This window comes from Canis lupus, chromosome 33, assembly GCF_003254725.2.
Source record: "Canis lupus dingo isolate Sandy chromosome 33, ASM325472v2, whole genome shotgun sequence".
NCBI classification, from domain to species: Eukaryota; Metazoa; Chordata; class Mammalia; order Carnivora; family Canidae; genus Canis; species Canis lupus.
In genome coordinates, this window is record NC_064275.1 from 23,087,181 (window position 1) to 23,114,021 (window position 26,841).

At 46.0% G+C, this 26,841-nt stretch overlaps 2 protein-coding genes across 4 annotated transcripts in view; one reads left to right on the forward strand and one right to left on the reverse strand.

The window, feature by feature from the left end:
- The window catches only part of UPK1B (uroplakin 1B), a 29,669-nt gene extending 28,625 nt beyond the window's left edge, over positions 1 to 1,044 (forward strand). The window contains exon 8 of the mRNA XM_025476728.3: positions 206 to 1,044. Within this exon, the coding sequence (XP_025332513.1) occupies positions 206 to 256 (51 nt within the window). The 3' untranslated portion in view covers positions 257 to 1,044. The remainder of the gene's footprint in view (positions 1 to 205) is intronic.
- A 7,082-nt stretch (positions 1,045 to 8,126) lies between these two features.
- B4GALT4 (beta-1,4-galactosyltransferase 4) overlaps positions 8,127 to 26,841 on the reverse strand; it is a 28,132-nt gene continuing 9,417 nt past the window's right edge. For all 3 annotated transcript variants that reach the window (XM_025476608.3, XM_025476601.3, XM_025476615.3), the window contains 6 exons: positions 25,332 to 25,725; positions 22,636 to 22,868; positions 19,040 to 19,227; positions 14,320 to 14,442; positions 12,313 to 12,417; positions 8,127 to 9,073 (listed from right to left, as the gene is read on the reverse strand). In XM_025476608.3, coding sequence (XP_025332393.1) covers positions 8,941 to 9,073; positions 12,313 to 12,417; positions 14,320 to 14,442; positions 19,040 to 19,227; positions 22,636 to 22,868; positions 25,332 to 25,584 — 1,035 coding nt within the window. In that variant the 5' untranslated portion in view covers positions 25,585 to 25,725 and the 3' untranslated portion in view covers positions 8,127 to 8,940. The remainder of the gene's footprint in view (positions 9,074 to 12,312; positions 12,418 to 14,319; positions 14,443 to 19,039; positions 19,228 to 22,635; positions 22,869 to 25,331; positions 25,726 to 26,841) is intronic.

Genomic DNA, 26,841 nt, shown 5'->3' on the forward strand with positions numbered 1-26,841 from the left:
ATTCTAGGGCAGATTGGGGCAGGAAAGTGAGGAATGGGATGTGATCCCTGAGTGGCAGGATGGTGACCTCTGCCCCATGAGGCTTCTTAAGGCGACTCTTAAAACTTCGGCATCATCTAAGCCCGAGTGAACCCAACATCCTTTTTTCCCCCAAGTATGTGATGTTTCTAAAATAATTCCTTATTTTTCCCCCTTTGTTTTCTAGTTTTGGGTTCTCCTGGGTACCATGTTCTACTGGAGCAGAATTGAATATTAAGAGCACGGCGTGACCACCCACCGCCCTCCTGCAGGCCCACCCCTGTGCCCAGGCGGCCTCCTCACTGGGTCTGGCTCCCCTGGGCGCTCAGCCTCTCCAAATTCTCACTAGTGTTCTCAGCCTCGTCGAGGCTTCTGCAACATTCTTATAGACAGTAGGAAAGACCTGAGAAAGTCAGTAACTACCTCCAGCTCTGCTTATTTTTAACACGGGGGCATGGAGCCATCCACCAGAACCCTGTTATCACTGCGAGCGCCTGACACCCCAAGTCTGCACTTGGACAGCAAACTTGCATGCACTGTACCCTGCTTTCCAAGAGACGTGCAAAGGGTTTCATTTATCTCCATCTTGCCCAGGTGAGAAAACTAAGGAAAAAGTTGCTGAGAAAAATCTTTGGCCTTTGCTCTAGGGTGGCTCCCATCACACAGACACAAGTGACCCCTTAAAGCCACTCGAGGACCCCGTTGTTCTCCAGGACGATGTCTGACCTTGAGTTACTGGTGGTTGAAACTTCGTCTCGGACACGGCAGGGTGACATGTGTGTTGTCCCATGAACTAGATGTGGACTTCTGGGGACAGAGTCGGGCCTGTCATATAGTTAGCGGTCTCCACTTGAAACACCTTTCCAACAGGGGACCAGCAAGCTGGAGAGAAGCGACGTGATCTATGGTGATTTCTGTTACTGTCGAAATATTTCTCTTCTGAACTATGTTTCCATCTGTGGTCCTGAAAGAAATTCTTATAATTCAGTATTTGTCTGGTCTTACAAATAAAGAGGGCTTTCAATATGTTCACTCTCTTTTGTTTTTACCGATGGCATAATTGGTCACATACAAGAGTATCAAAATGAGTGTTTTAACAGAAGAGCCTTTTGGGCTCATTAGAATGAAAGTTTAGGAGGGGGAAATGCAACCGGGTGAGGCTTCCTGCTGGATGCCCTGTAACCCTGCTGTATGGCTAAATGGTTGGAACTTCTAAATTTACTTTTACTTTTCACTCCTGCATGTAGCCCAGTAGTGGTGATGGAGCTACAGCTCCTCAGCCCTTTTCCTCCTGCAGTGGAAGCCTCTGGAACTTCCAACCACTGAACTATGTCCCCTTGTGAAGGAAATGTATGTTTTCTTCAGGGTCCTACTCACAGCCAACTCAGTCACAAGGAGTGCCCCGATCCCACACCCTGACCAGGTTCTGGGGAGTTAGGCTGAGCCCGGGTGTAGGGAGGCACAAGGGAGGAGTGGGGTGCGGGCGCACCCCTGCCATGCACCTGCTGGTAAAGCTGGGGCAGCACAGCCCGTCCCTAAATCCCAGAATAGGGGGCCAAAGGCTCCTGTCCTGACACTTAACCAGCTTGCCCCTCCGTTGCCCCACTTTGTCCCCAGGAGAGCGTGTGGGGTGTCAGGATAAATGACACCTGCACTTAATGGAGAAGGTTCTCTCCAAGGTCTTCTAGAAGAGAGAAAGAGAGGAAGGAGCTTACTCTGGACAAAGCTTTGAAATGCCTCTCCCATGTGTTCTGACACCTTTTTCTTCCACTGCTAACCAGATTTTCCAGTGCCTCAAGGGCTCTGCTGGCTGAGCAAATTCTGCCCCCAAGTCTTCTCCTGACTCCACCCCCCATCGCCCCGGTTTCCTGAGTGCTCCACAAATCTACCCACACGAGTCCATTCTCCTTGTGATTTGATCTCAGCTAGGTTAAGGGAAAGGCTTTGTGCAGACTAATTCATACTAACGGGTGAGTGGCAACTAGTTTCCACTCTCTTAATCTTCTCTGTGGATTTTTCATGGATAATTGAAAACTGATCTCTGGTTAGTGGAATTCAAGGCAGCAGTGGGAGCAGGAAAGGGTTATCGTGGGGCCAGATGGCCCCCCTGCTGCTCTCTAAATCTTACCTCCTGCCTTCTTTACCAAGTAGTAACTAGAAAGAGAACAGGCAGTTAGTGCCCCTTGCCCCCTCTGCAGCTATCTTCCTATCTGGGACCTCAGCCTTACCTGGAGAGAAGGTGCAAATTTCACAGGTTTTATTCCTCTGAAACCCAAATAAGGTCCCAAACCCAAGTACCCACTATGTCTAGGTCACCGACCCTTGGGGTGAACAGCTTTCAGCCGAGACAAGCCCAGGCCTGCCGTTCACCACTCCTGTGCCTTCTGCCCCGGCGGTCTTGAGTTTAACCTCAGGGCAATTTCCACTCCACGCAGGTCCTACTTCCATCCATCTCCACTTTCCATGGAAGCCCAGCCTTCCCCTTTTTCCTTCTGGCCTCTGGGACTGAAAGTGGGGCTCACAGCGGGACTCAAACCACCGTTCAGGGTGAGGTCCAGGTCCAGCCTCACCAAAGCCACATCCAGCCCCAGCAGACCAGGTTGTGGAAGGAGTGCAGGAATGGCTGGCTCCGGGGAGCTGGCGAGGTTGCTGGGCTCAAGACCCACCCAGACAAAACCATCTTGAGAAATTGCCACTTCTCCAACAGCCCATGGGCCTGCTTGTCAGGTGCACAAAGAACAATTACTACCCAACACCAGAAAGGGGGCAGGCTGACTCTGGGGCAGGTTTTACTTGGTTGCAATGCCAGATGGCTCATCACACTCTCTTGGTTGGCTGATTCCTCCCAGGTTGCCCCTCAGGCTCCTGGCGGGCTGTGTACACAGCAGAAGGCCTGCTGCTCAGGGGCACCTGGGTGGCTCGGTCATTAGGTGACCGGCTCCTGGTTTCAGCTCCCATGGGGATGGGGGTGGGAGGCCTTGGAATCAGCCTGGCCTGCGCTCAACGGGGGGCCGGTCCCTTTGGGCTTTGGGCTTAGCAGAGGGATGGGGGGCTGCTTGGGATGCTCTCTCTCCCTCTTCCTCCTCACCCCCCAAAATAAATATATAAATCTTTTCTAGAAAGAGGGGCACCTGCGTGGCTCAGTCGGTTAAACATCCGCCTTCTGCTCAGGTCGTGATCTCAGGGTCCTGGGATGGAGCCCCGCGTCGGGAGCCCTGCTCCCTGGGGGGGCCTGCTTCTCCCTCTCCCTCTGCCTGCTGCTCCCACTGTTTGTGCTCTTTCTATCAAATAATAATAAAAAAAAATCTTCCCCCACCAAATTTTTTTTCCAAATTATTTTTTTTCCAAATTATTTTTTAATTAAAAAAAACAACATACTGTTCAGGTTTGTAAGCTCTAGGACTTCTTCTCCTACATGAGTTCGAATACACAGACATTGCTCCAATTCTAAGCCGTAGATGAGGTGCTTCCCGGCTACTGATAAAGAAGAGAAACTCACTGGTCCTGTGAGTTTGAAAATCCAATCTCCTCTCAACCCCCCACCCACCCCCACCCCTCCGTGACAGGCGGGCTGTGGCTGAGGAACTGGAAACTCAGCTACTTTCTTATCTCTATCGAGTGAACCAGGGTCTTTCTCCTCCTATATCTAATATTTCCTTTCCTTTGTGTTTTCTGCTTCACCACACTCAGATCCTTATCACCTTCTATGCCTGAGGCTGAATCAAAAAAGAAACCCAGCAAAGGCTAGTTGTATGCTACGGAGTTTGCTTTCATGTGTGACATTTTTAGAAGGCTTGAGTGGCTCGTCTGATGAGATGCACAAACATCTTGGAAAAAGGCAACATTTCTGATAAATGCAATTCCCAGAACCCTCCTCCAAGCAATCCTGCCCACAGCCAACTCTCAACTCTCAATACACACACACACACACACACACACACACACACACACAACCTTTGACAAATAGCCAAATCTTGGGGTTAAAGAGAAAGGGTGCCATCATGTCCTACTTTCTAGTGGCTTCTACTCTGAGTTCCTGCGGAAAAAGAAAACAAGAGCAGCCCTGACATTCGGAAACTAGGCTGCACTCACACCTAGGCCTGTAGATGTAAACAATCCTACCGGATGTAATCTCACACAATCCCCACCTCAGAACCTCAGATAAGGTCACACAAAATGAGGCAAAGTACAAGTCCACTTCCCAGTTTTGTCCAAGCACAAATACAAGGTCACGGTGCCACCTGCAAAATACCAAACATACCCTCCTTTGACTAAAATAAGTGATTGCCACAAGGTTACTAATTACAGCTCCATTCTCTTGCTAGTCTCTATTCTATGAAAAAAATGTATACACACAATTGTCCCCCCTTTCTGACAAATGTCCAAGGTAGAGCACACCGTTTGCTTAGGCCCTCCCCTTAATGACCCAACCAAAACCCAAATGCTGTAATAGGTTCCAACTCCCTTTTCCTAAGGCACTTCATGGTTCCCTATGGTGTTTTCTCCCTCACTAGGAGTCATAATCCCAACTTACTTAACTAGAGATGTGTTCCTAGGAGTCTTTGAAGGGCATAGCTCTCTCCAAATAACTGTCCATCCCTATTTCCTCTCTTGGTGTATTTGTTGGTTGGTTTAGAGCCAAATATCTGGCTCTAAATCCCAGCTCTGCATGTCTTTGGCAATTTATTTAGCCTCTTGGAACCCGCTTCAGGAAAACAAGACTATCCTCACAGAGGACTGGGAGGGTCCAGTAAGATATGATGTCAAGTGCATCAGAATGGTTAACAGGCTAAGAGACACCAATAAGAAGTTATATTCTTAAGTCTGAAGAACTCTGCTTGGCCCAGAATCCTTGGAAACATCCCAACTAAGGTCACATTGTTCAATTTATTACAATAAGCTTCATGACCAAATACACTGGTCCAAATTTACTGGGCCTCAAACAATAGCTGAGTAATAGCTTTTCACAACTCCTACGCCATAGAAGAATGTACTAGGGTCATCAAGATAAGACATTTTAATGGATATGTCTCATGTTCTGTGTATATTTCTAGAGTCCTCACTACAAATGAGATCTCTGCTCTGGCTGGCCTCCCAGAGAAATCTCATCATCCGACAATGTGATATTCAGGGCGGGGGGACACAAGGTACGGGAGAGAGACTTGGGTTCAAGACTTATCTCCTCCTCTTACCAACTTCAGTAAGTTACTTGAATCTGTTTTTTCTTTGCTGTACATACATACCTACAGGGCTATTGGAAAGTTTAAATTAAAAAAAAAAAAGATACATACATACACAGGTAACTTGGCTAATACAGAGAAAGCATTCAGTTATTGTTATGACCCATGCTTCACCAACCTCTCTTCCAAGGCCCAAATTTACACATATGTGCACACACACACATACACATATATACAAGGTCCAATTTTGAGTTTTCAACAGTCATCCATGGAACAACAGGGCCTTTGCCTGTACAGTCCTGTTCCCTGGGGTGGGACATCTCATCACTCCTTTGTGAATACCTCTGAGACCTATTGGACCCTCTCAGCAGGTGTAAGGTGGTCTTCAGAGTACTTAACACCTGTGAAGGTGGCAACAGCTTAAATATCTAAGGTACTAAGGGATCGGCTTAAAATATGGAATGTGATTAGCAAAAAAAAGTATTTCTAAAATGCATCTAAATATGCTCCATCTTGTAGTATGTGTTAACGCCTTTGACAAGAACTGTATATATGTATATAACTTGGAGAAAGTGGACATTTTGAGTCTAGCAGAAAAGATCTTTCATCTCTCCAGGGAGTCCATCCACGGAGCATTTGGGGCCACTCGGGGAAACCTGTCTAATAGGGGCTTGAGTGGAAGTGAAAGGGCTAAAGGCGGAAAAACCAGGGAGGGAGTCTGGAAAAAAGTTCTAAGACCAGATGAGAATGGAACATACTTTTAAGATCCCAGAAGATACCAAACTTCTCTAGGAGCTAGGACAGAGATCTAAATTCAGGCAAACTACCTGAAAGGAAAAGAACCAGCCCCCTCAAAAAAATTTAAAAATTAGAGAAGCCAAGGTGATGGCAATATGTTGTAATGGTCTTGAAGTCAGAAGACCTGACTTTGCCAACTACTAGCTGTGATACAGGCAAGTCCTTGACCTGCTCAGAACCTCTACTTCCTTATCTACTCTACTTATCTCAAGAGTCAACCAGACCAATAAATTGTGTGTAATAATATCACAAACCATAAAGCACTCTAAAATTGAGTGGCAAGGTGAGATAAAATCAATAAAGCATTTAAGGGGGGCACCTGGTGGCTCAGTGGTTGAGCGTCTGCCTTCTGCTCAGGTCATGATCCCGGGGTCCTGGGATCAAGTCCCACATCAGGCTCATCATAAGAAACCTGCTTCTCCCTATGCCTATGTCTCTGCCTCTCTCTCTGTGTCTCTCATGAATAAATAAATAAAATCTTTAAAAAAAAAAAAAAGCATTTAAGATAGCACACCGTTCACGTACTTATGATGTCCAAATAAACCGTGCTCATATAATCCTTAGCAATTACTAGAAGCGTATCTACAAAGCTCAGAAAGCTCAGCCTCTTTGTAGCAGTTGACAATGAAAACATATAGGGCAGGAATTGGGGAAACTTGGCTCCTTTGAGGCCAAACCCCTCTGCCCATCAGTGAAAGGAAGCAGGACGACAGCAATAAGCAAAGGTCCTAAAAAATTCTCTTCCACCCTGAGAAGTTTCACGATGAGTCATTTATATGACTTGTACGTTACCTTAGTGGAAAGAATGAACTGAAGCACAGTAATAGGCATGGTGCAGTGGTTTCTAACATTTGCCCCCAAAATGCAGATGCCTGTTCATAGCTCAAAAAGCGTGGGGAATTTCCACATGGTTAGCTGTATTTTGTTTCCATTTAACAAGAAACTGAACTCTCAAATATGGATCCTCAAATTCCTTGCACACAGTTTCTCTTCCTTTACCCTCCCAACCATGACCAGGGACCCACAGCTCCAAACTGGGGACCTCTGGCATGGGCCGTCGCCAATCACAATAGTTCAGTCTGTACAAGATTATAATTAAGAGAATTTGAAGCAGAATGCTCAAGGTGCTGCAGAAAAGAGAGAGAAGAGCGAGGGGGAAAATGGAAAACCATTGTTACTTCCTTGCCAAAGGAAAAAAAAGAAAAACCCACAGCTTTTAATTGTCCCTACGGAGTTAAAGGTAAACCAGGCCAGTCCTAGGTAAACCTGTTCCATCTACAAAATGTATTTTCCTTTCAAATTCTCCTTGCCCACTTGGGAGGTGACTACTGCCTTTCTTGGGAGCCCCAAGCCCGCCTTCCCCTCCTTCTCCCTTTTGGGAAGAACATTATTTACAATCATTGGCTGGCATTCATTCATGTTAAAGTTTAACAATTAAAAGTGTCATATAATAAAAAAATAAAAGTGTCATATAGTAACGATGGATTGAGAGATCCCAGGGCACAGTACCACAAATCTTCCTTAAGAACATCCACATCTACATTATTTATGTGTCCAGTCACCCATACAAACAAAATATAATTTCGTTATCCAAGTATCCATCTCTGAATATTTCTGTATTCCAGTATCCTTCTCCTACTACCTTCCTTAGATTATCCACCCACATCCCTGCCCGAACCCCAAGAAGGTCAGCAGTACTGGCCCCTTCTCCCCCAGACGACTGACACTGCCCAACTCTGGCCATGGCCCCATCTTCCTCCCAAATCAAAGGCTTCCAAACCCAGGCTTCTACCCCTTGCTATCCTGTTGGTGACCAGGTGTGCCCTGGGTCCAACCCTGTTGCACCCAGGACTGGTGGTGGAAAGGAGTGGGGCACAAGAGGATAAACAGATCAAAAACATGATGTGGCCTGGGAAATGAGATGCAGAGGCACCTGCCACGGGCCCAGAGCTGGTTAGAGAAAGGGACTGCACACAGGAAGAACAGGAGAAAGGAATGGAAGGATAAAGAGGAGAGGGTGTGAGGGGGCTCAGTCCAATTTGTTTGTTTCTAAACCCTTGAGGATCATGGGTCCTGAAATGAACACATCAATAGGCCTCAAACATCAGTAAAAAAACAAGGAGCACCGCATGCTTTTTCACATTTTACTACAGAGGTACTTTCGATCTATTACTAGCTAATAGGTCATTTGTAAACTGCTGATGCAGATCCTGCGTGTAGAAAATCATTTTACAAAAATACATCAAAAACTAGAGGATAACGTGTTCCCTGTGGGCTGTTGCTGGAAGGCACGTCTGGGCAGGTGACACGGGCCACAGAGCAGCAGCGGCGGTCGCAGCCCACACGGGCCTCCCTGCGGCCAGGTTTGTCCAAGTTCACTGCATCCTGATTCTTCACCTTTCTTCTCTCCTCCGTGGCCTTCTTCTCACCCGGGACCCACCTCTTCACAGATGACCGTGCAGGACAAACAAGTAACAGACTTCTTCGTACCGTTCTCCCTCAGACGAGAACAACCGCAGTTCTCTGGGACACTGAGCAGTTCTATTTCCCATGGGCTGTCTTATCGCATCGTGTGTCACTTCAAACTTAAATCTCCTTCAATCCAAAAAAAAAAAAAAAAAAAATCTCCTTCAATCCACGTTTTTCACGTAGCCTTCATGTTATCCCTGGAGTAGTCCTTTCATACTCAGCCCCTCGAGTATGTGTACCACAGTCTTTAATAACAACCCTCAGGAGCAGAACACGACCAAGAAAGTGGTCTTCCTACAACTGTTTTACATTCTGTATTACTTGGGGCTCTGCTAAGAAAATACAAAAAGGAGAAATCCAGATCCATAATTAGCTGCAACCAGTTCTTAATGTGTACTACAAGGGAAAGTCTCTAGTCCAAAGTTATTGCGGTAAAATAATCAGTTCTTCCGAAATGTCACCAGAAGATCCAGGGTCATGCGCCAGACCAGAAATCCACTGTGATGTTGGTATACAAAGGATTATAATCCACAGAGAGTAATTTATAGATACAGCTGGTCAACCCATCCGTTCTCCAGACTCGTGACACCTGATGTAAGAGCTTCATCCTAAAGATAAAAAGAACAACGTAAATGGTAATGCTAGAATATAACATATTTTACCACTGCTTTTTGCCTTGTCCCCGAATTTGACAAAAGCACCCTTGTAAATTATTGCACCTGCTGGGTTTCCTACTACAAAAAGTTAATTTTCCCAATCTAAAGTAACGGACACCACTAATAGCCATGTGGTTGAGTGTCAGACCCTATGTTAAGAGCCGGGGACCAATGATGAAAAGGGTCAATGCATCCAGTCTACAGGACAGAAGGATGCACAGGCAACACTCATACAATGTGACGCGTGCCATCTACTGCTAACAGGTCCTCGGCTAAGCTTCGGGTGGATCTAGGAATCCTCCCGGGTTGCCGTCCATAGGCAGGGGCGGGTACCTCTATTTCCTAAGAGTCTCAAAGTTAGAATCTACGTAGAGGATGATGAATAAAGCAGCACCTGACTTCATGAGGGAGTCTGCGCGGGGAGGGCTCAGAGAAAGTAAACATGACTGAGGCTCAGAAGAGGAAAAAGGTGAGGGAAAGGACACGCAGGCAGAGATGCCACCCTGTGCAAGACGCAGAGACACATTGAAGTAGCAGGATGCGTTTCAAGAAGCAGCAGCAATTACAGGGCTGGGGCCCCGGGATGTGGGGATGTGGAACAGGTGGTGAATTAAATTGGTCTCTAGGAAAAACTAAATAAATAAATAAATAAATAAGTAAGTAAGTAAGTAAGTAAGTAAGTAAGTCGGTCTCTAGGAACTTGGGGTGAAAAGCAATGTATTTCGGTTACAGTGTCAATGTGGACGGGGATCAGAAACACAATGCTGAACTAAATAAGGTAAGAGAAAATCAATACAGTATGATTTCACTCAGAGAAAATTGGAAAACATATAAAGCTAATAAGCCATCTTCTTCTGTACAGGGATACACACCTATGGGAAAACAACAACAAAGAAGCAGCAGAAATAACTGTCATTATCACAATTCAGGAAAGCATGACCTCTTGGGGTAGGGGAGGGGTACACGGGTCAGAAACACAAATCGGATGGGGACACTACCACTGCCCGTGGTACCAAGAACCTTCAGGCTTTTCATACAATTTATAAGCATTCTTTTGTATCTATTCCATAATTATTTTTATTATTTTTTAATTTAAAGAGAAAAGTGTACCCCGATGGACAAAGACTGGAAAGACACATGGAAAACAGAAGTTGTGGGACACCTGGGTGGCTCAGCGGTTGAGCACCTGCCTTTGGCTCAGGGTGTGATCCCAGGTCCCGGGATCGAGTCCCACATCGGGCTCCCTGCAGGGAGCCTGCTTCTCCCTCTGCCTGTGTGTCTGCCTCTCTCTTTGTGTCTCTCATGAATAAATAAATAGTCTTTAAAAAAAAAGAAAACAAATTTTGTTAAAGTCACAGATTCTAACAAAAGGGCTAAAAGCCTTTTAATATTGTTTTAAAATATAAACTCTAACAAAGCCCTATAATATTTTAATATTGTTTTAAAATGTAGGGTCCAACAAAAGGAATAAAGGAGTTTTAATAAGGTTTTAAAGTCTAGAAGAAAAAATCAGAATAAAGGATTGTAGATTCTGCAACCACTGCCCCCCAAAGAACTGGCTTATCAGCCCAGATTCTTTGGTGAAAGGGCCAATTCCCGGGGCAAGAGAAGTACAGGACGAGCCTAGCACAGCGCACCGCGCAGGAGCCCAGAGAGGCGAGCTCTCAAAACTAGTGCAGTTATGTCCAAGGGCTCGGGATCAGCTTGAAGAAGATGCCACCTGCCAAAGATGGGACAACTGAGCACTGAAAAGAGTATGAACTGCAGGTGGAAGGATGCGGGGAGGCAGCAACTCACCATTTTGAAAATGAAAAGTCACTACTGAATCTTTCCCTTTATTCTGGCTTTTTACTCTGACAACCATACCTTGGCTACTCAAATAGCTGAAGAGGCAAGTCCTTCCTTACAGAAAAACCTGTCTAATAAATGCAGAAGGCCTGACAGTACCAGAATTTTGCGATCCCGGGCAGCCCGGGTGGCTCAGCGGTGTAGCGCCACCTTCTGCCCAGGGCCTGATCCTGGGGTCCCGGGATCGAGTCCCACGTCGGGCTCCCTGCATGGAGCCTGCTTCTCCCTCTGCCTGTGTCTTTGCCTCTCTCTCTGTGTCTCTCATGAATAAATAAATAAAATCTTTAAAAAAAAAAGAATTTTGCGATCCCTAATTGACTAATAAATTCATTAAATGAGCACCAATGGCTGCTAAAATCATCGGTGAAAGACTGATGGGGGACCTGGATGGGGCTGACAACGCCTAAACCCACAGATCAATGCTGGCATCACCAAGACCTGACCAGACATCACGTCTTCCCGTTGTGATACAAGAGGAGCTACGTGGCACCATCGGTAAGGTGTTCTTGTCCCCAGATAGTACTGGAATCCGTCCAAGCATCCAGGGTCTAACCCCCAGTTTACAAGGGAATGCAGAGGTCAAGGCACATATGAAGTTATTCCACCAGAAGGCACAAAACCCACAAGGTAGGAAATTCCATCAGACAAATGAACTGGTTTGTTCAACAAATACAACATACGGGGAAAAAAATAAGTAGGGGAGAGGTAAGGTAATCTGCAGATTAAGAGATTTCAGAGAGCTCATCCAAATATCCAAATGCAATGTGTAGACACTGTCTAGATCCTCTGATCTGAATAAATCAACTATTAAGGGGAGGGAAATATATATATATATATAATAGCCCAAAAGGCCTTGTTATTAGAAGTCTGAAGATACCAGCCCCAGGCTCTTGCACACTTGTGTGTGTGTGTGTGTGTGTGTGTGTGTATTTGATAATTAGGGAAATCCAAACACAACTGGATATTTGATGATATTAAGCAAGTTTTGTTTATTTTGTTTTAGGTATGATAATGGTGTAGTGGTTCTTTCTTTAAGACTTCTTATATGTAAGCAAACCTACACATAAAAATGCTGTGATATCTGATTTGCTTCCAAAAATCTACTAGAGGAGAAGAAAAAAGTGAGGGGAAAAAAGAGAGGACAGAGTTAGTAACTGTTGAAGCTAGGCACGTGGTATGTGAGGGTTCAATATCCCATTCCCTCTACTTTTGTGTTTGTTTGAAAATGACCAAAAAACAAAAAGTTCTGAGCAAAATAAACTGTCTCATCTGATCAAATTCAGCAGTCCTTCGACAAGAGATACGTAGGTGCCTCCTGCCAGGCATGTGAATCCAAGACTCACCGTTCTATATTCACCTCATTGCCTCGGTCTCTGGTATGGAAAATCATTGTGTATTTACCCACTTCAGGCATTGGCCGGATTATTTTCATTCTATGAAGCTCAACCCTAGAAGAATAACAGAAATGTTTTATCCTACTTATCTACCACCAGGCTTTTAAAAATAATAATAATAATTTGCAAAAATTTACACTTATGCATAGTCACAGAGTCTGATTATTAAAATATTAAAAAAAAGAATCTTCTTATAATAATATTGGGCCTCAGGCAGTAAGTCCATAAAAGAACCACATTGAACATTACTGGGGTACAAAGGAGATGTGCCGATTTATAGTTTGTCATTTTCCAAAACACCTGAGAAAGTACTCGTTCTGAGTATTTCAAAACATCATGACGCATGGGAGAATCAAGGCTCTTCAGGTGCCCAATTACTTCGTGTTTCCTTTTTTTCAACAAAGAAAGTAATGACCGATTAAGGTCCCACGCTTAAAAGCCCACAAATCCAGATATAAATGTAGACTTTGTTATTTACAATCTTGGCAAGTCAGTTCATCATTCCAGGACTCGATTTCTTCTTTGTAAAACGGCAGTAGTGTTACAGAGTTGATTTGGAAGGATCCGAGTGAAACAGTCCACACGCTTTGTAAATAGTAATGCAATATAGAAGTGCAAATAAAGGTGGTGCCTGTTGCCCAGGTGATTACGTTAATGTTTAGTAAATAAATCATAGCCAGTTTTTATGTTCAAGTCAGTGGTTTAGTCATAGCATTGGTCAAGAACCACTGTGGAGGTTATGATGTTTTTCTCAAATGAAAGCAAAACTGGGGTCTTCCCTCTACTTGCAGCTGAGGGAGGATCAAGAAGTGAAGTTATATGATATGTGAAAATTCTATTAATCACCCCCTCAGTGAAATGGATTTGGGGAAGATAACGGATACTGTTTATCTCTAGTCCTTGCTACTCTTGCCCTGAAGTCTATCACGTACCCTCTGTCTACCTCATAAGCCAAGGCCACACAGGCTGCTGATGGGCTAGGCCATAAAGTGCTGTTGCCCATCACTACGGACTATTCCTACGGAGCCTTTGGTGGGGGGAATCCATTCTATCTTGGCAGAAACATTCCAGAGACTCCCAGCCTAGACATGGGAACAAGACCAACATGGAGCCCTGGCTCCTAAAAAAGCGATGGAGAATTTCTGGTAGTCATGGATCTATTCATTCAGAACCCTCGCTAGGAAATGTCCTTTCGAAGAGGTAACAGTAGGAGGAAAGGGAGTCTCCTCATAGCCCCAAAGGTCTTGTTATTAAAAGTCTGAAGATGACTAGGCCCAGGCTCTTGCACACTTGCTTTGGGGAGCTAGGGATACCCATAACTATCTGGTCACAAAACCCAAGCTTTGGGCGCAGGGGGATGGTGAGCTGAGTAGAGGCCAGACATGTTCCCTTTGAGCCCCCCAGAGCAGAAAGCAATCCAAGAAAATCTAAGGGTGATGCCAGAAGCCCAGGGTCTGGCCTGGCTCCCAGTGTGTGGGGCTAGCTAAGGCATAAGCACGAAAGGACACCTTGGCCTGATCCTGGGGGTGCCACTCCTCACAGGCTGTTGACACTCTCTGCTCTGGAAACTGAAAACTCTGCCAGGATTCCCTTGGGTCTGAGAAAAAGCACAGGCTCACAACAGACTCTCTGGCCCCTTTCCTTAAATAGCAGTTTTGCAGTTTGGGCCCCTGTCTCGGTAAGTGATACCCTCCAGCAAGTAGAGAAAGCTCCATCAACACTTCTGGTCCCTTAACATCCATGAGCCAGAAACAAAGGACCCTCCATCATTTCTGAACTGTCAATGGCAAATAGCAATTTGGGCTGCCCTGCTCCCACCCCCACCCCTACCTAAGCCTGATCTGTGGCCTCATGACCTGCTGGACTGGCATCTATAGGAACTATCCATAAACACAGGTTTCTAGAGCCACCAGTGATAGCAGAGCCCCGTGAAGGGGACCTGTCCCTGTTGTTCACCTGAGTCTGAGGTCATCGTCTTCGCCTCCCCATCCCCAGTAGTTGTTAGAGAATCCATTCACCTTGAAAAATTGCTCTCTGCTGAGGGCAGTGACACCCCCAAAATATCCGCTGTAACGTAACCTGGAGCAAAAGAGAGGAGAGAAAAGGTACCATCAGCACAAGGCCATTTCGGTTCTCCACACACTCTTCGGATGTCCCTCATTTCAGGGCCGGCATTCTAGGAACACTGAGGACCACGCACTTTCATCCGTCCACTCCTGCTTGACCTCCGCCTCCCAATGTTCCGGGTCCTCTCTGTCGGCCCTTCTTTCCTCTGTCTGGAAAAGTGCTCACATCTGCTCACTAAGCAAAGGGCTACGCACCTGTTGTGAATGTTTGTGTGCAGAGGTCTACAGAGGAACCTATAAACGTGTGCTGAAACATCAGATCTGAAGGACAGATTTCATATCATGTGCCAATCCAGTGAGCAGTGACGGCTGCCAAGGGCACTGGGTCAGGAAGGATCCTGAGGCTGGTTCAGCACAAATGAATGCCCTGATGAATACACTGGATTTTTACTTTAACTTGTTTTGACCGGGTGCGGGGAGAGACGAGAGAGCTCCTGCACACACTTCGTGTGCAAACTCCACCTCTGTGCACGTAAAGTTCCATCTCTGAGTCTGTGTCCCGAAGAAGCCAACACACCTCAGCAATCTTGAGGTTTCTGGCTTGGGCAACAAGACAGAGGATAGTCTTTCAACGAAAACAGAGTACACAGAACAATAAGAGGAAGACAATAAAGTGTGTTTTGGGTAAGCTGCATTTGAGATACCCCTAGTGCTTTTGCTCGTGGGCAAAAGGATATTGGATCCGAGTTCAAAAGAGAAGAGTGGCCACAGACATGGCTTGGGAACTAAGATGTCAAGAGGTGGTGGTTGATGACGTAGAAGCAGTCTCCTGAAGACACCGGAGTAGGTGAGAGGTTGCAGAGGGTGGAGCTGTGCGGATGCCGAGAAGAAAAGGGGGAAGGGGAAGAGATCAAGGCACGTCGGAGTCCCAGTCATTTAGGACTCTAATGGATTATTGGCAGACAAATTAGCAAAAAAGAGAAATAAAGACAACCCTTGAATATAACTCTGTAACGATTCAGAAATGCAACTGAAGGCAGCTTTATAACTTGGATGTTACTGAATAAAAAGGTAAAACATATGGAAGATTTCTAACTTTAACCTCAGTTCAACGTGCTCCAAGACCAGCGCCCCTGGGTGGCTCAGTCGGTTAAATGGCTAAGGGGCTGGGGCTGTCTTCAGCTCGGGTCATGATCTCAGGGTCTTGGGACTGAGCCTCCCACCCCCATCCAGGGGGTCTACTCAGCAGGGAGTCTGCTTGTCCCTCTCCCTCCCCCTGCTTGTGTGCTTTCTCTCAAATAGATAAACTCTTAAAAAAAAAAAAAAGGAAGGAAGGAAAGGAAAGGAAAGGAAAGGAAAGGAAAGGAAAGGAAAGGAAAGGAAAGGAAAGGAAAGGAAAGGAAAGGAAAGGAAAGGAAAGGAAAGGAAAGGAAAAGAAAAGAAAAGAAAAGAAAAGAAAAGAAAAGAAAAGAAAAGAAAAAGAAAATTGTTCCAGGAGCAATTAAATATTTCTGCTTTTCTAGATACGAGAAACCAGATGGAAAGACCAACAAACATGTATCTAATAGGTGGATTCCCAAAGGCCAATCTGTATGTAGTTCAGCTGTTCGTTTCTCTGTCCTGAGTATACATGGGGAGGCCCTGTTTAACCCACAATGGAAACAGATTTACTTGCAACCCCTCAACCGAAAATTCTAGAAAAATGGTATGACGACTTAAAAGAAATAAAAGGAATGAAGTGCTCGGAAGGAGCTGTCACTGGACAAGACACCTGCTGCTGTGACTTGTTGTCGTGCTGCTGGGCTCTGACTGGGAAGGCCTTCCTGAGGCCCTGCAGACCGGCAGCTTCATCATCAGGACGCTGAGTGGCACCACGGCCCAGGCGCAACCTGCCACGCACAGCAATGGGTCAGCAGGAGAGAACCGGCATTACCGATTTGGCCGTGATCTCAGGGATCTCAGGGAACCGCCGTCCGCCTGAGTGCAAGACAGCGAGCTGGACACAGAACCAGAGAAAGTCTAACACAAGATGGGAACATCATCAGGGTTTGAGGAAGGAAATGCCATGCATCAGGGGCAGGTGGGCCTGGGAGGATTCAGATAGGTAGGAACCTGGGGGAACCCCTGGTGGCCAGAACTCCACGAGGAAAGGTGAAGAGAGAGGCAATGGGGCTGTCCGGGATCACCTGGAGAGCAGTGTGGCCGCAGTGGGAGGTGCAGAAGGACACCAGCCAGGAAAAAGTGTTGAGGAGCTCTCAGTTTCTCAGCTGCTTCTTAGATGGCAAATGTCTACGTGTTTGTTGATCTCTGCTTTTGGTTTTTCTTCTCACTGGGAAAAGCATAACCAGTTAATTGGCCCTGGAACAGTTTTATTTATTTTTAAAGGGCTGTAAGACCCTTATAGTATCCAGTGGCCAGGAATGTCCTTACGGAAAGTAGTTAGGTGCCAAAAGAACTCTTGGCAGTAAAACTTGCCACGGGCTGGTCCAGGGCTTCATCACTGATCCAGTCAGTGAGACAAATAAGACTTATTTCGGGCCTCATCAGAGTCTGAGACAGTTGGGGCAGGTTACTTGAAGTTCTTCCCTCTGCATGTGTGTGAAGACTTTTCCAGCACTTCAACACATCCATGGGGCTGCAGTAACAAGGAGTAAAGCATGTGCATTTCAAGCTCTGTGACACAGTGAGACATCATTGCCAGCAGGGAGCAGACCCTTAGGTGCCTGCAACCCCACCTGCCCTCCTGCGCACGATTAGAGGGATTTTGCCCAAAGTAGCAAAGGTACGAAGCAGGGGACAGGGATGAGGGCAACTCCTACATTACTTGGGACACAAAAGATGTATGTTTACACAGACACATACAATAAAGTAGAAAGATATAAATGACAAACAACCAGAACCAGAGGAAAACTTAGAATAGAGGATTTTTAAAAAGATTAAAATAGGAAATATATTAGATCTCTGATCTACAAGAAAGACTCTTTTCAGCTTTAATAAAAGAAGGCCATGGATTTGGCTCAGAGCTCCTTACATCCAGATCAAAAGAAGAGACACATTCAGTCATCTGATTCATATTAAGAAAACCCTGCCAGTTACTGAAAGAAGACAAAGGCTTTCTGATATCTAATTACAAAAGAAACGTCTGGCCAGTGACAATAGCAAATCAAAACATTAAGATCCATACAGGGGCTGTTTTTAGAGTGAGCAGCATCTGATGAAATTCCTGATTGCGGCACTGAAGTTTTACTTAAAATTAATTTCCAGCAGGAAAGCCCAAGAACTCAGTTCCTTGTGATCCAGCTGAATTAAAAAAAGAAAAATCTAGAATCTCCCCTCCCCAAAAGGCCTTAAACAACATGTATCTGCACTCCAAAAAACAAACAGCAATAAAACCAATCCTGCGTGGTTATAATTTCTCATCACAGGTGTTCACAAAGAACTGAGAGTTATCTATGGAAGGGTCCAAAGTACAGGTATTCTCTGTTGGACATGGGGATATCACATTAATTTTACGTAGACAGTGACGTGTTTCCAAAAACACCAAGGTACCCTGACATGACACGCTGCTTTCTTCCATGCAGAGGTGGCTCAAGGAGACCAGAAAGCAAGACCTTCAGGTAAGGATTATGATAAAATTCCCCAAAGGATGGTTCCCTTCCAGACCCCTCCCCTGTCCCCCGGGGCCCACCTCACCCCAACTCAGGAGCGCGGCATCTCCAGTCTCAGCTTCTCCCCTTCCGTCTTGCTCTGCCCAGCACACCAAAGGCCAGCAGCACTGAGCTTCTCCTAGCACCCTTCAGCTATATTGGGGCACCAGACGCCCCTCAGTCCCTTCCCTAGCAAATCCGAATCCCTTAGCCGACTGAATGAGGTGCATGGTCTGGCCCCTCCCTGCCGTCATCTCTTGCCTCTCCTCCCTCCACCATTCCAGACACTCCTTCCTGAGCACTAATGAACTACCTGCATTTCCCCTCGAAAGCATGCCATGCTCTCTCTTGCTTCCACGTCTTGGAACTCTGCTGCGAAGCTCCCATTGTGGCACAAGATGAAGGAGCCACGTGCCCCAGGGAAGAGCTTTACACCCCTGGGCAGGTGTTTCTTAGAGACCTTGTACGCTCACCCATTGTAGCTTATTCTAGGTATCTGCTTATATTCCACAGTTTACACAGGGATTGGGTTTGAAGTCAGTACCGAGGGCAAAAATCACCTGCAGTGTTACTCTTGGGAATCCCTTACCGTCCAAAGGGAGAGACCTACACAACTGGAACAGCCCAGACTCTGGGATTCAGGCCAGTGCCTTGGAAGTGTTCTACTCAGCGTGGACTTACTGGCAAAAGTAAGGGGCACCCTAGGGGCACGTGGGTGGGGCTGGCTGTCATTCGCAATGCTTGAATCACTTTACCCTTCCTGTTCCTTCCCTTTTGTCTTTCATCCTCTGCCAAGACTGCTATCATTCCTGTTTTGAACTTAAGTGATGTGTCATGGATCATTCTTCCTTTTCTTCATTTTTCTGCGACAGTCTGGTCACCATGCCCCGCTACAGCCTTGATGACAACAGGGCGAGCTTCTCAGCCTAAGCAAGCCATGAGCAGAGCCGCCTTAGCACCCACCTGTACCCGGTGCTGTTCCTGCCAACCACCAGATGCTTGGGCTGCTCCTCACACTTATAGAGGTTCAAGTCGTTCTCGGGCACCAGGTCCACATCGTGGAATATAAAGCAGTCCCAATTTTCATCCTTGAGAGCTTCTAGATAGCCCACATTCAAGAGTTTGGCTCGATTAAACTTCTTAGTTCCAGCCTATAGATAGAGAAATTAAAACTTGAAAAGTTGCAGAGATAAGATTTCTCATGGTGGGTGCCCCTCTTCAGCTCAGAGGCAGGAGCTGGAATTATTCTTCCCAAAGCCCAAGAATATACTTGGTACACGAAGGTCTGACAGAGAAGACGCAGGAACAATAAAAGACCATTTGGGTTTTTGTGTGTTTTCATATAGACTTGTATTCCAAACGTTACAAACATGCCTTGAAATGGAGAGCTAGAGCTGTGGCTTAATGGCTATAGAGTTTCAGTTTTGCAAGCTGAGAAATTTCTAGAGACTGGTTATACGACAATGTGAATGTACTTCACACTACTGAACCGAAAACTTAACAATAGTTATGATGCACTTTTATGACTGTGAACCTGGGGAGATCCTGGCAAGGCATCAGATCTCCTTGTCCTCCCAGCCCATCGACCTTGCCCCTGAAGCCCTGCAATAAAATGGTTTGATTTAAAAAAAATAAAAATAATAAGATACTAAATTTTAAGTATACATCACAATTTTTTTAAAAGATCATACTTTTAAATTACAAATAAAAATAACAAAAAAAAAAAAACACAAATAAAAATAACTCAGAGCACCTGGGTGGCTCAGTCACTTAAGCTGCTGCCTTTGGCTCAGGTCATAATCTCTGGGTCCTGGGATCGAACCTTGCAACAGGCTTCCTGCTCAGTGGGGAGTCTGCTTCTCCCTTTCCGTGTTCTCTCTCTCTCTCTCTAATAAATAAATAAATCTTTTAAAAAATAACTCTAAAAATTTCTTTAAAAGCATGAGTGGGGATGCCTGGGTGGCTCAGAGGTTTAGCACCCACCTTCAGCCCAGGGTGTGATCCTGGAGACCCAGGATCGAGTCCCATATCGGGCTACCCACATGGAGCCTACTTCTCCCTCTGCCTGTGTCTCTGCCTCTATCTCTTTCTCTGTCTCTCATGAATAAATAAATAAAATCTTAAAAAAAAAAAAAAAAAGCATAAGGGTCCTCTCTGGGAAGAGCAGAAGAGAAGGGCTGAAACTCCAAAGTCACTGGGCCTTCTGGAAGGCACACGTGCAAAGTGTGTGCCAACGCCTGATTCTGGGCCGGCTACTGCCGATCACACCCATTTCTCTGTCCCAAGTACAGCTATAAACCTTTTTTATACACCCTCCACACCAATTAGTATCACTGCTTTACTGTCTGACTTCCAGCTGATCCCAATCTTACCATATGTAACAAATTTACACTAAGTTCCAAGAGACACTGTTTACCAGAGAAGACCAAGAAACCTGGACCCATAAACAGAGGTTATTGCTAATGTTCCTGAGCTACCTAGAAGTTTCTCGGAATCACTGCAAGAGAATCCTGTTTTAATCCTTAATGGCAGAAGGTGATCCTTGGGGCACCTGGGTCGCTCAGTCAGTTGAGCGTGGGACTCTTGATTTTGGCTCAGCGCATGATCTCAGGGTTGTAGGACCAGGCCCCACATCGAGCCTGCTTACCCCTCTCTCTCTGCTCCCATTCCCTGCCCTCCCACCACTTGCACTCACCCTCTCTCTCAAATAAATAAAATCTTAAAAAAAAAAAAGAAGGTAATCCTCATAGTCCCCTTATAGAAGGGATTCATCACTTGGCTAAGAAGAGAACACAATTCAAACAGTAATATGAATAAAGCTATAGCATCAGAAAAATTTTACAGAATTTTTTCATAGCTGTTTGGATCATAATCCTTAAGAATAAATTCCCGTTTAATAAACAGTTTATCAAAAAAAAACAGTTTATCATAAAGAAAATACAGGTAGTTCTCAAAAGTTACCACAGTATTTTCCTGAAAAGACTAATACCAAGCAGACATATTTTTCTAGTCTCAAATAAATACACTGTACATTGGGGGCCGCTGTCCTGAGTAAGAACTGAGAATGATTAGCACCATTTTTTTTTCGTTTTTAAAGATTTTATTTATTCATGAGACATACAGAGAGAGGCAAAGACATAGGCAGAGGGATTACCAATTGTCACCATTCTTAAATAACATTTAAAAAGAAAAATAAGGACACCTGGGTGGCTCAGCGGTTGAACGGCTGCCTTCAGTTCAGGTTGTGATCCCGAGGTCCTAGGATCGAGTCCCGCATCGGGCTCCCCGGGGAGCCTGCTTCTCCCTCTGCCTATGTCCCTGCCTCTGTGTCTCTCATGAAAAAATTAATAAAATCTTTTAAAAAAGAGAAAAGAAAAAGAATTATAGGGGTGTCTGGGGGGCTCCGTCAGTTAAACATCTAACTCTTGGTTTTGGTGCAAGTCGTGATCTCAGGGTCCTGAGATCGAGCCCCAGGTCGGGCTCCATGCTCAGCTGGCAGTCTGCTGGAGATTCTTTCCCTTCAGTTCTGCACCTACCCCCACCGGCATGCGCTGTGTCTCTCTCAAAAAAATAAGTTGATAAAACCTTTACAAAAAATTATAAGCCAGTAATAGTAAAATTTTGTTTCAAATCCTAAAAAATGGGCATACTATATATGCACATTGATTTCACGAGCTCCCATTTATTTTAAAGTATACACTGCAGAACTGCATCCTCTGATTTGTCCGAAGTTTTCCTAAAACAAATACTACCAGTTATAAAAGCATGTAGTATTAAGCACGGTATTAAGTATGTAGTGAATGATTTTGCTTGCATTGTTGGCACTTGTAAGGACTTGAGGGGGAATTATTTGGGTGGTCTGGGACAATGTGGGAAAGCGAGACATGGATATTTAAGCTGATGCCTTATCTTTCTCTCAGTAAACATTAATACCAAATACAGTCATCTTCATCAGCCTCTCTACTTGGAGCTAAATCCTTCAAAAACAGCCTAAGCTTCACACCACTGTGTTCCTACTGAATCATGCTTCTGGAAGCCAAATAAGGGAGTCGAGAAAGGGAAAATTAAATATAATCTGTTTTACATAATAAAAGTTATAAGCAGAAAGACGGAGACAGTCCTAGAACTCCAGAGCTGTTAACGCAGTAACCTGTCGCATCCTCTGCCCAGATCCCCACCGAACAGCCACGCTCAATAATGAAAAACAATTATTCCAACATCTCATTGTGTCATGTACAGCAAAGGCGGGAGGGAATATACGGTGAATCTCTGGGGAAAATCTCTGGGTGGTCACAGGCTATCACGGAAGGGCTTAGACACAGAAAACAAAAACAAAACTAAACAGACTTCCTCCAGAGGTTGATTTAAGGGGCACACTTAGTCTGATTATCCCACACTCGGAGGCAAGAATTTCCTTTATTCCTTTCATGGATCAATGAGGCAGGAGCCGTTTTCTTTGATGAGTCTGATGCTCCCTTTACCCAGGACACACAAGTGGCCATGTCCCCCCCTCACATCCCAGAGAGAGGAGGACCAGGCGGGCAGAGGCCCAGCCTCACCTGATGGATGATGTAGATGCCATAGTCCAGCTGCTGCCTCTGCAAGAAGGGGTGAAGGTGCTCTAGCAGGTACATCAGGTGTCTCTCTCTGTTCCGGTGAGGAATGAGGATGGCAACCCGCTGCAAAGCCTTACATTCCTCAGGGTGATAGCGACCTCTGTGCACTTGGGGATTTTTCGCCGCCACTTCTTCCAGGGTGAGATCTGGTTTGAAGATGAGCTTGTTCTGGCCCCCTACGGTAGAAATAGGACACGGAAAGTAACAGTAGCTGTCTCATCGGGGGCTGACAGGGTACATGAGCACCCACATAAAGCACTGGGAACACTACCCAGTACACTGTGACGGGTTTTAGGAGTTTGGGAGTTTTGGGTTTTAGTGTTATTACTTTTGAGGCCTTGTTCGGTCATGAACTGTAACCAGAGTCATGTGACCCAGGCAAAGGCAAGTAGATGACACATAAGAGCATTCCCCTGTGGCTGGAGAACCAACCCTGGGTCCGTGATTCATCTGTGAGGAGGAGAGGCATTCTGTCCCGTGGCCCTGGTAAAAAGCAGAGGTCAGGGCTAGACTAAGTAGCTTCAAATTGCTCCATCCTCTTTTCCTTCTCAAAATTCCAAAGGAGGGTAAAGTCTCTTAAAAATCAGAAGCGTTCTGGGGCACCTGGTGGCTCAGTGAGTTAAGTGTCTGCCTTCAGCTCAGGTCAGGATCTCAGGGTCCTGGAATCGAGCCCTGCATCGGGCTCCCTGCTCAGCTTCTCCTTCTCCCTCTGCCTCCCCCTGCTCATGCTTTCGCTTTCTCTCTCTCTCTCTCTCTCTCTCTCTTTCAAATAAATAAATAAAATCTTAAGAAAAAAAAAATTAGGAGCATTCCACGGAATCAAGTTCATGGGCAAGGCCATGTTCCCACTCTTTCCCTGAGCTCCTGAGACCCTATCCTAGCTCCTGAAGGTAAAAACCACGAAAGGAAATAGCAACCGGCCTCACGTCTCACCCAGCAGTAACACGTATGAGCAACATCCTAATTCTCCCGTTGTGCACGGCTGCAGACATCCCCCACCGCAGCACCTACTCAGCGAGTCTGGAACAGCCTGGCTGGATGAAACCCAAGGCCGTGCATGGTGACCGACCCCGTGCAAGGCTTTATAGATTAGGCTAGAGGCCCTCCTGCCCATTCTGAATGAACAGGGAATACTGACTGGGAAGAGAGGAGGCGGTGTTCTGGTTAGAGAACTCGGCCACACGTTGTTTTTTAGACTCCACATACACTACTCGGGCTGTGACATCTCAAGATGCTTGCACGTTGTGCCATCCCCTCCCGAGCAAGGCAATCACAGGCCCTTCCGACGTATGGTCTCCACGCCTTGCTCCGGGGGACCAGCCCTGGCCACGGCTGCTTGGACCAGGCTCCAGATTCCACGAAGTGGCTGAAAGACTCTGGCCAACAGCACCAAGGCCAAATAACTGCTTCCAGCCAGCTGGAGACGAACTGGCCTACAAGGAGGAGCCTTTTCTGAAGGTGTGAGACTTAGAGCCACAACTTAGAGCACCAACGCCCTATAAGCAAAGTCTGTAAAATGAGTTGTGTGAGGGGTAAGCTAGCCAAGCCACGGGACGAGATGACGGCGTGGCTGTAGAGACGGCTTCCCACGTAGCCCCTTAACAAACCTCCCATCTGAATTAGCCTAAGCCTCTATTCTTGGCCCCTGAAAGAGCCCCGTGCAACAGGTCTGATACAAGTGGGTCCCCTTGCTCACTTTCTCATCGCCTTAACTTTTTAGGGGCCCTTTTTTTTTTAAAGACTTTATTTATTCATGAGAGACACAGAGAAAGGGGCAGAGACATGGGCAGAGGCAGGAGCTCGATGTGGACTCGATCCTTGGAGCGGGATCACGACTGGAGCCGAAGGCAGACGCTCAACCACTGAGCCACCCAGGAGCCCCAATTCACTGCTAAATTAAATTGAAAGGCAAGACATCAAAGGGGAATCAGAGCATGCAACATATTTAAGAAATAAACACTAAAGACAACATTGAAAAACCTACTCAGTCTTGTCCCTTGACTTCATACTTTGGGCCAAGGGAATAGGAACAGATGTGACATGAGCGGATTTCTCCACTTGTGCTCTGTGGATGCCAGGAGAAGGATAACAGCCAGGCCCACTAGCTCACTGGTCGCAGGAGGAGGATGGGACGCAACATGGAACAGAGCCACCAGACTAGATCCATGGACCCCCAGTCCATCCGGCAGACTTGTGAGCGAAATACATCCCTACTGATGTGTGCTTCTGAGGCTCCCACGGCTGGTAATAAAACTGGGTATGTTCATAGAATGGAAGACGGCCTGCACGTCAGCAGTATAGATACGTCTCCCAAACATAATGCTGAACAACGGAAACCAGACACAAGAGAGCTCATGGTGTATGTTTCTAATTACATAAAGTTTAAAAACAGGAAAAACCTAACACCTAAGTGTTAGAATCCCGAAGTAAGGGTCATGCCTGAAAGAAGCATGAGAATTTCTGGGGTTCCAGAAAGATTCCATTTCTTAATTTACATACTGATGACACGGGTATGTTCATTTTGTGAGACTTTATCAAGTCGTACACTTCTGATTTGTGTTTTTCTGCACATATGTTATATTTAACTAAAAAGTTGACACGGCACTTGTTAAAAAAAAAAAAACAAGAAAACACCTTACTGAGATACGGAGACACAGAAGGGCAGCTGTCCAGGTCTGCTTCTTTCCTGGATTCTTCATTAGTCATAGTTTTCTCCTTCCCCCAAACGAGGACCTTGTTGAAATTAGCCATGAAATCCTGTGCTTTAGGGATCTCTTGAATAGCACCCACAAAGTAGTTGCTGGTGGCCCACCCAACCACTGTCAGGCATAAGAGAAAAAGCAACAGTAATCGGACTTTGTAGGAAAGGTGGAAGGTCACCAGGAAGCCCATGGCTGTTATTCCGTGAGCAGCACGTATCCCTCCACTTCACCGCAGGCAGGAAGCCTCAAGTGCAACTTCTCCAATCCAAAGGCAAACCTGGCGACAACTAAGGATGCCTGCTTCTGCTCAGTAGCTCTGCTCCATCAGTCTCTGAAAGGCAATCACCAAGACACGTTGTTTCACGTGGAAATCCTATCCTGAGTGATTCCCATCAGCGCAGACTGAAAACCTATCCCCAGGGGATCTTGGCTGACAGCAATGGGGCTTCTCCAACAAGGACTTTGAGGTCAGAAAATCAGAGATTTCAGGAGCAGGGGGCTCCACCCATCTGTGCCTCGCTGGAGTTCTCTCCGGGTTACCACCCAGGCGGTCACCCAAGAAGAAAAGGTGCTTCCAGATGTTGTACAGGAGGTGAAGGTAAAGAAGAGGCTGTGAATGCCTCCTCAGTTCTGAGTTGGATGCAGCCCCAAATATGCCCCCCCATTTTTTCTTTAGTGGCCCTTTCCTAGCACAACTTTAAGAGAAGGTTAACAACATGTGAAATATTGTATTTTTGACCCAAAGAGAAAAATAAGGAAAAAGGCAAAAGCTCTTCTCTGTGACAGCTAGAAACACTTGTTCCTCGACAACAGGCAATAAAAGTCAAGGATGTTTCAGCTGTAAATGTTACATTCACAAGGAGGCACTGACACAGCGCACATCCCGACAGGTGGGGGGTGAGGGCAGGAAACGTAAGAGGACGCCGACACAGGAGGTCAGCCATCTAGAAGGCTAACAGGGAGAGCCACAGCACAGTGTTTGACATCAGGGGTTTGGATTTAGACAGAAACCGTATCAGCCATGACACCCCAAGCCTGTCACTTAACCGAGCCTCAGTCTCCTTACCTGTAAAATGGGGATAAAAACAACACCTCCCTGGAGAGGTTACTGCGGGACTGAATGACCTGATATATTAAAACAGAGTGTTAGCCCACCTCCTGGTGCATAGTGAGCACCGACTACGTGCTGACCATCACTGATATTGTTGTTCTCTTATTCACATTAAGTAACTCTAAAGATGAGCAACAGGTGGGCACCCAGGCGGCTGCCACAAGCACCTCTCTATCGTACCATTTCTCACCGTCAGTTGAGGAGTTGCCATTCTGGTTTCATACTGTACAAGCACATGGTGAGATAGTAGGAGTTCACCTCTGAGAGGTGGCTATGCCCTTAGTTACTGACAAAAATCCAGTTTTGGGCCCACCCTGGACCGTAGTGAATGCACGA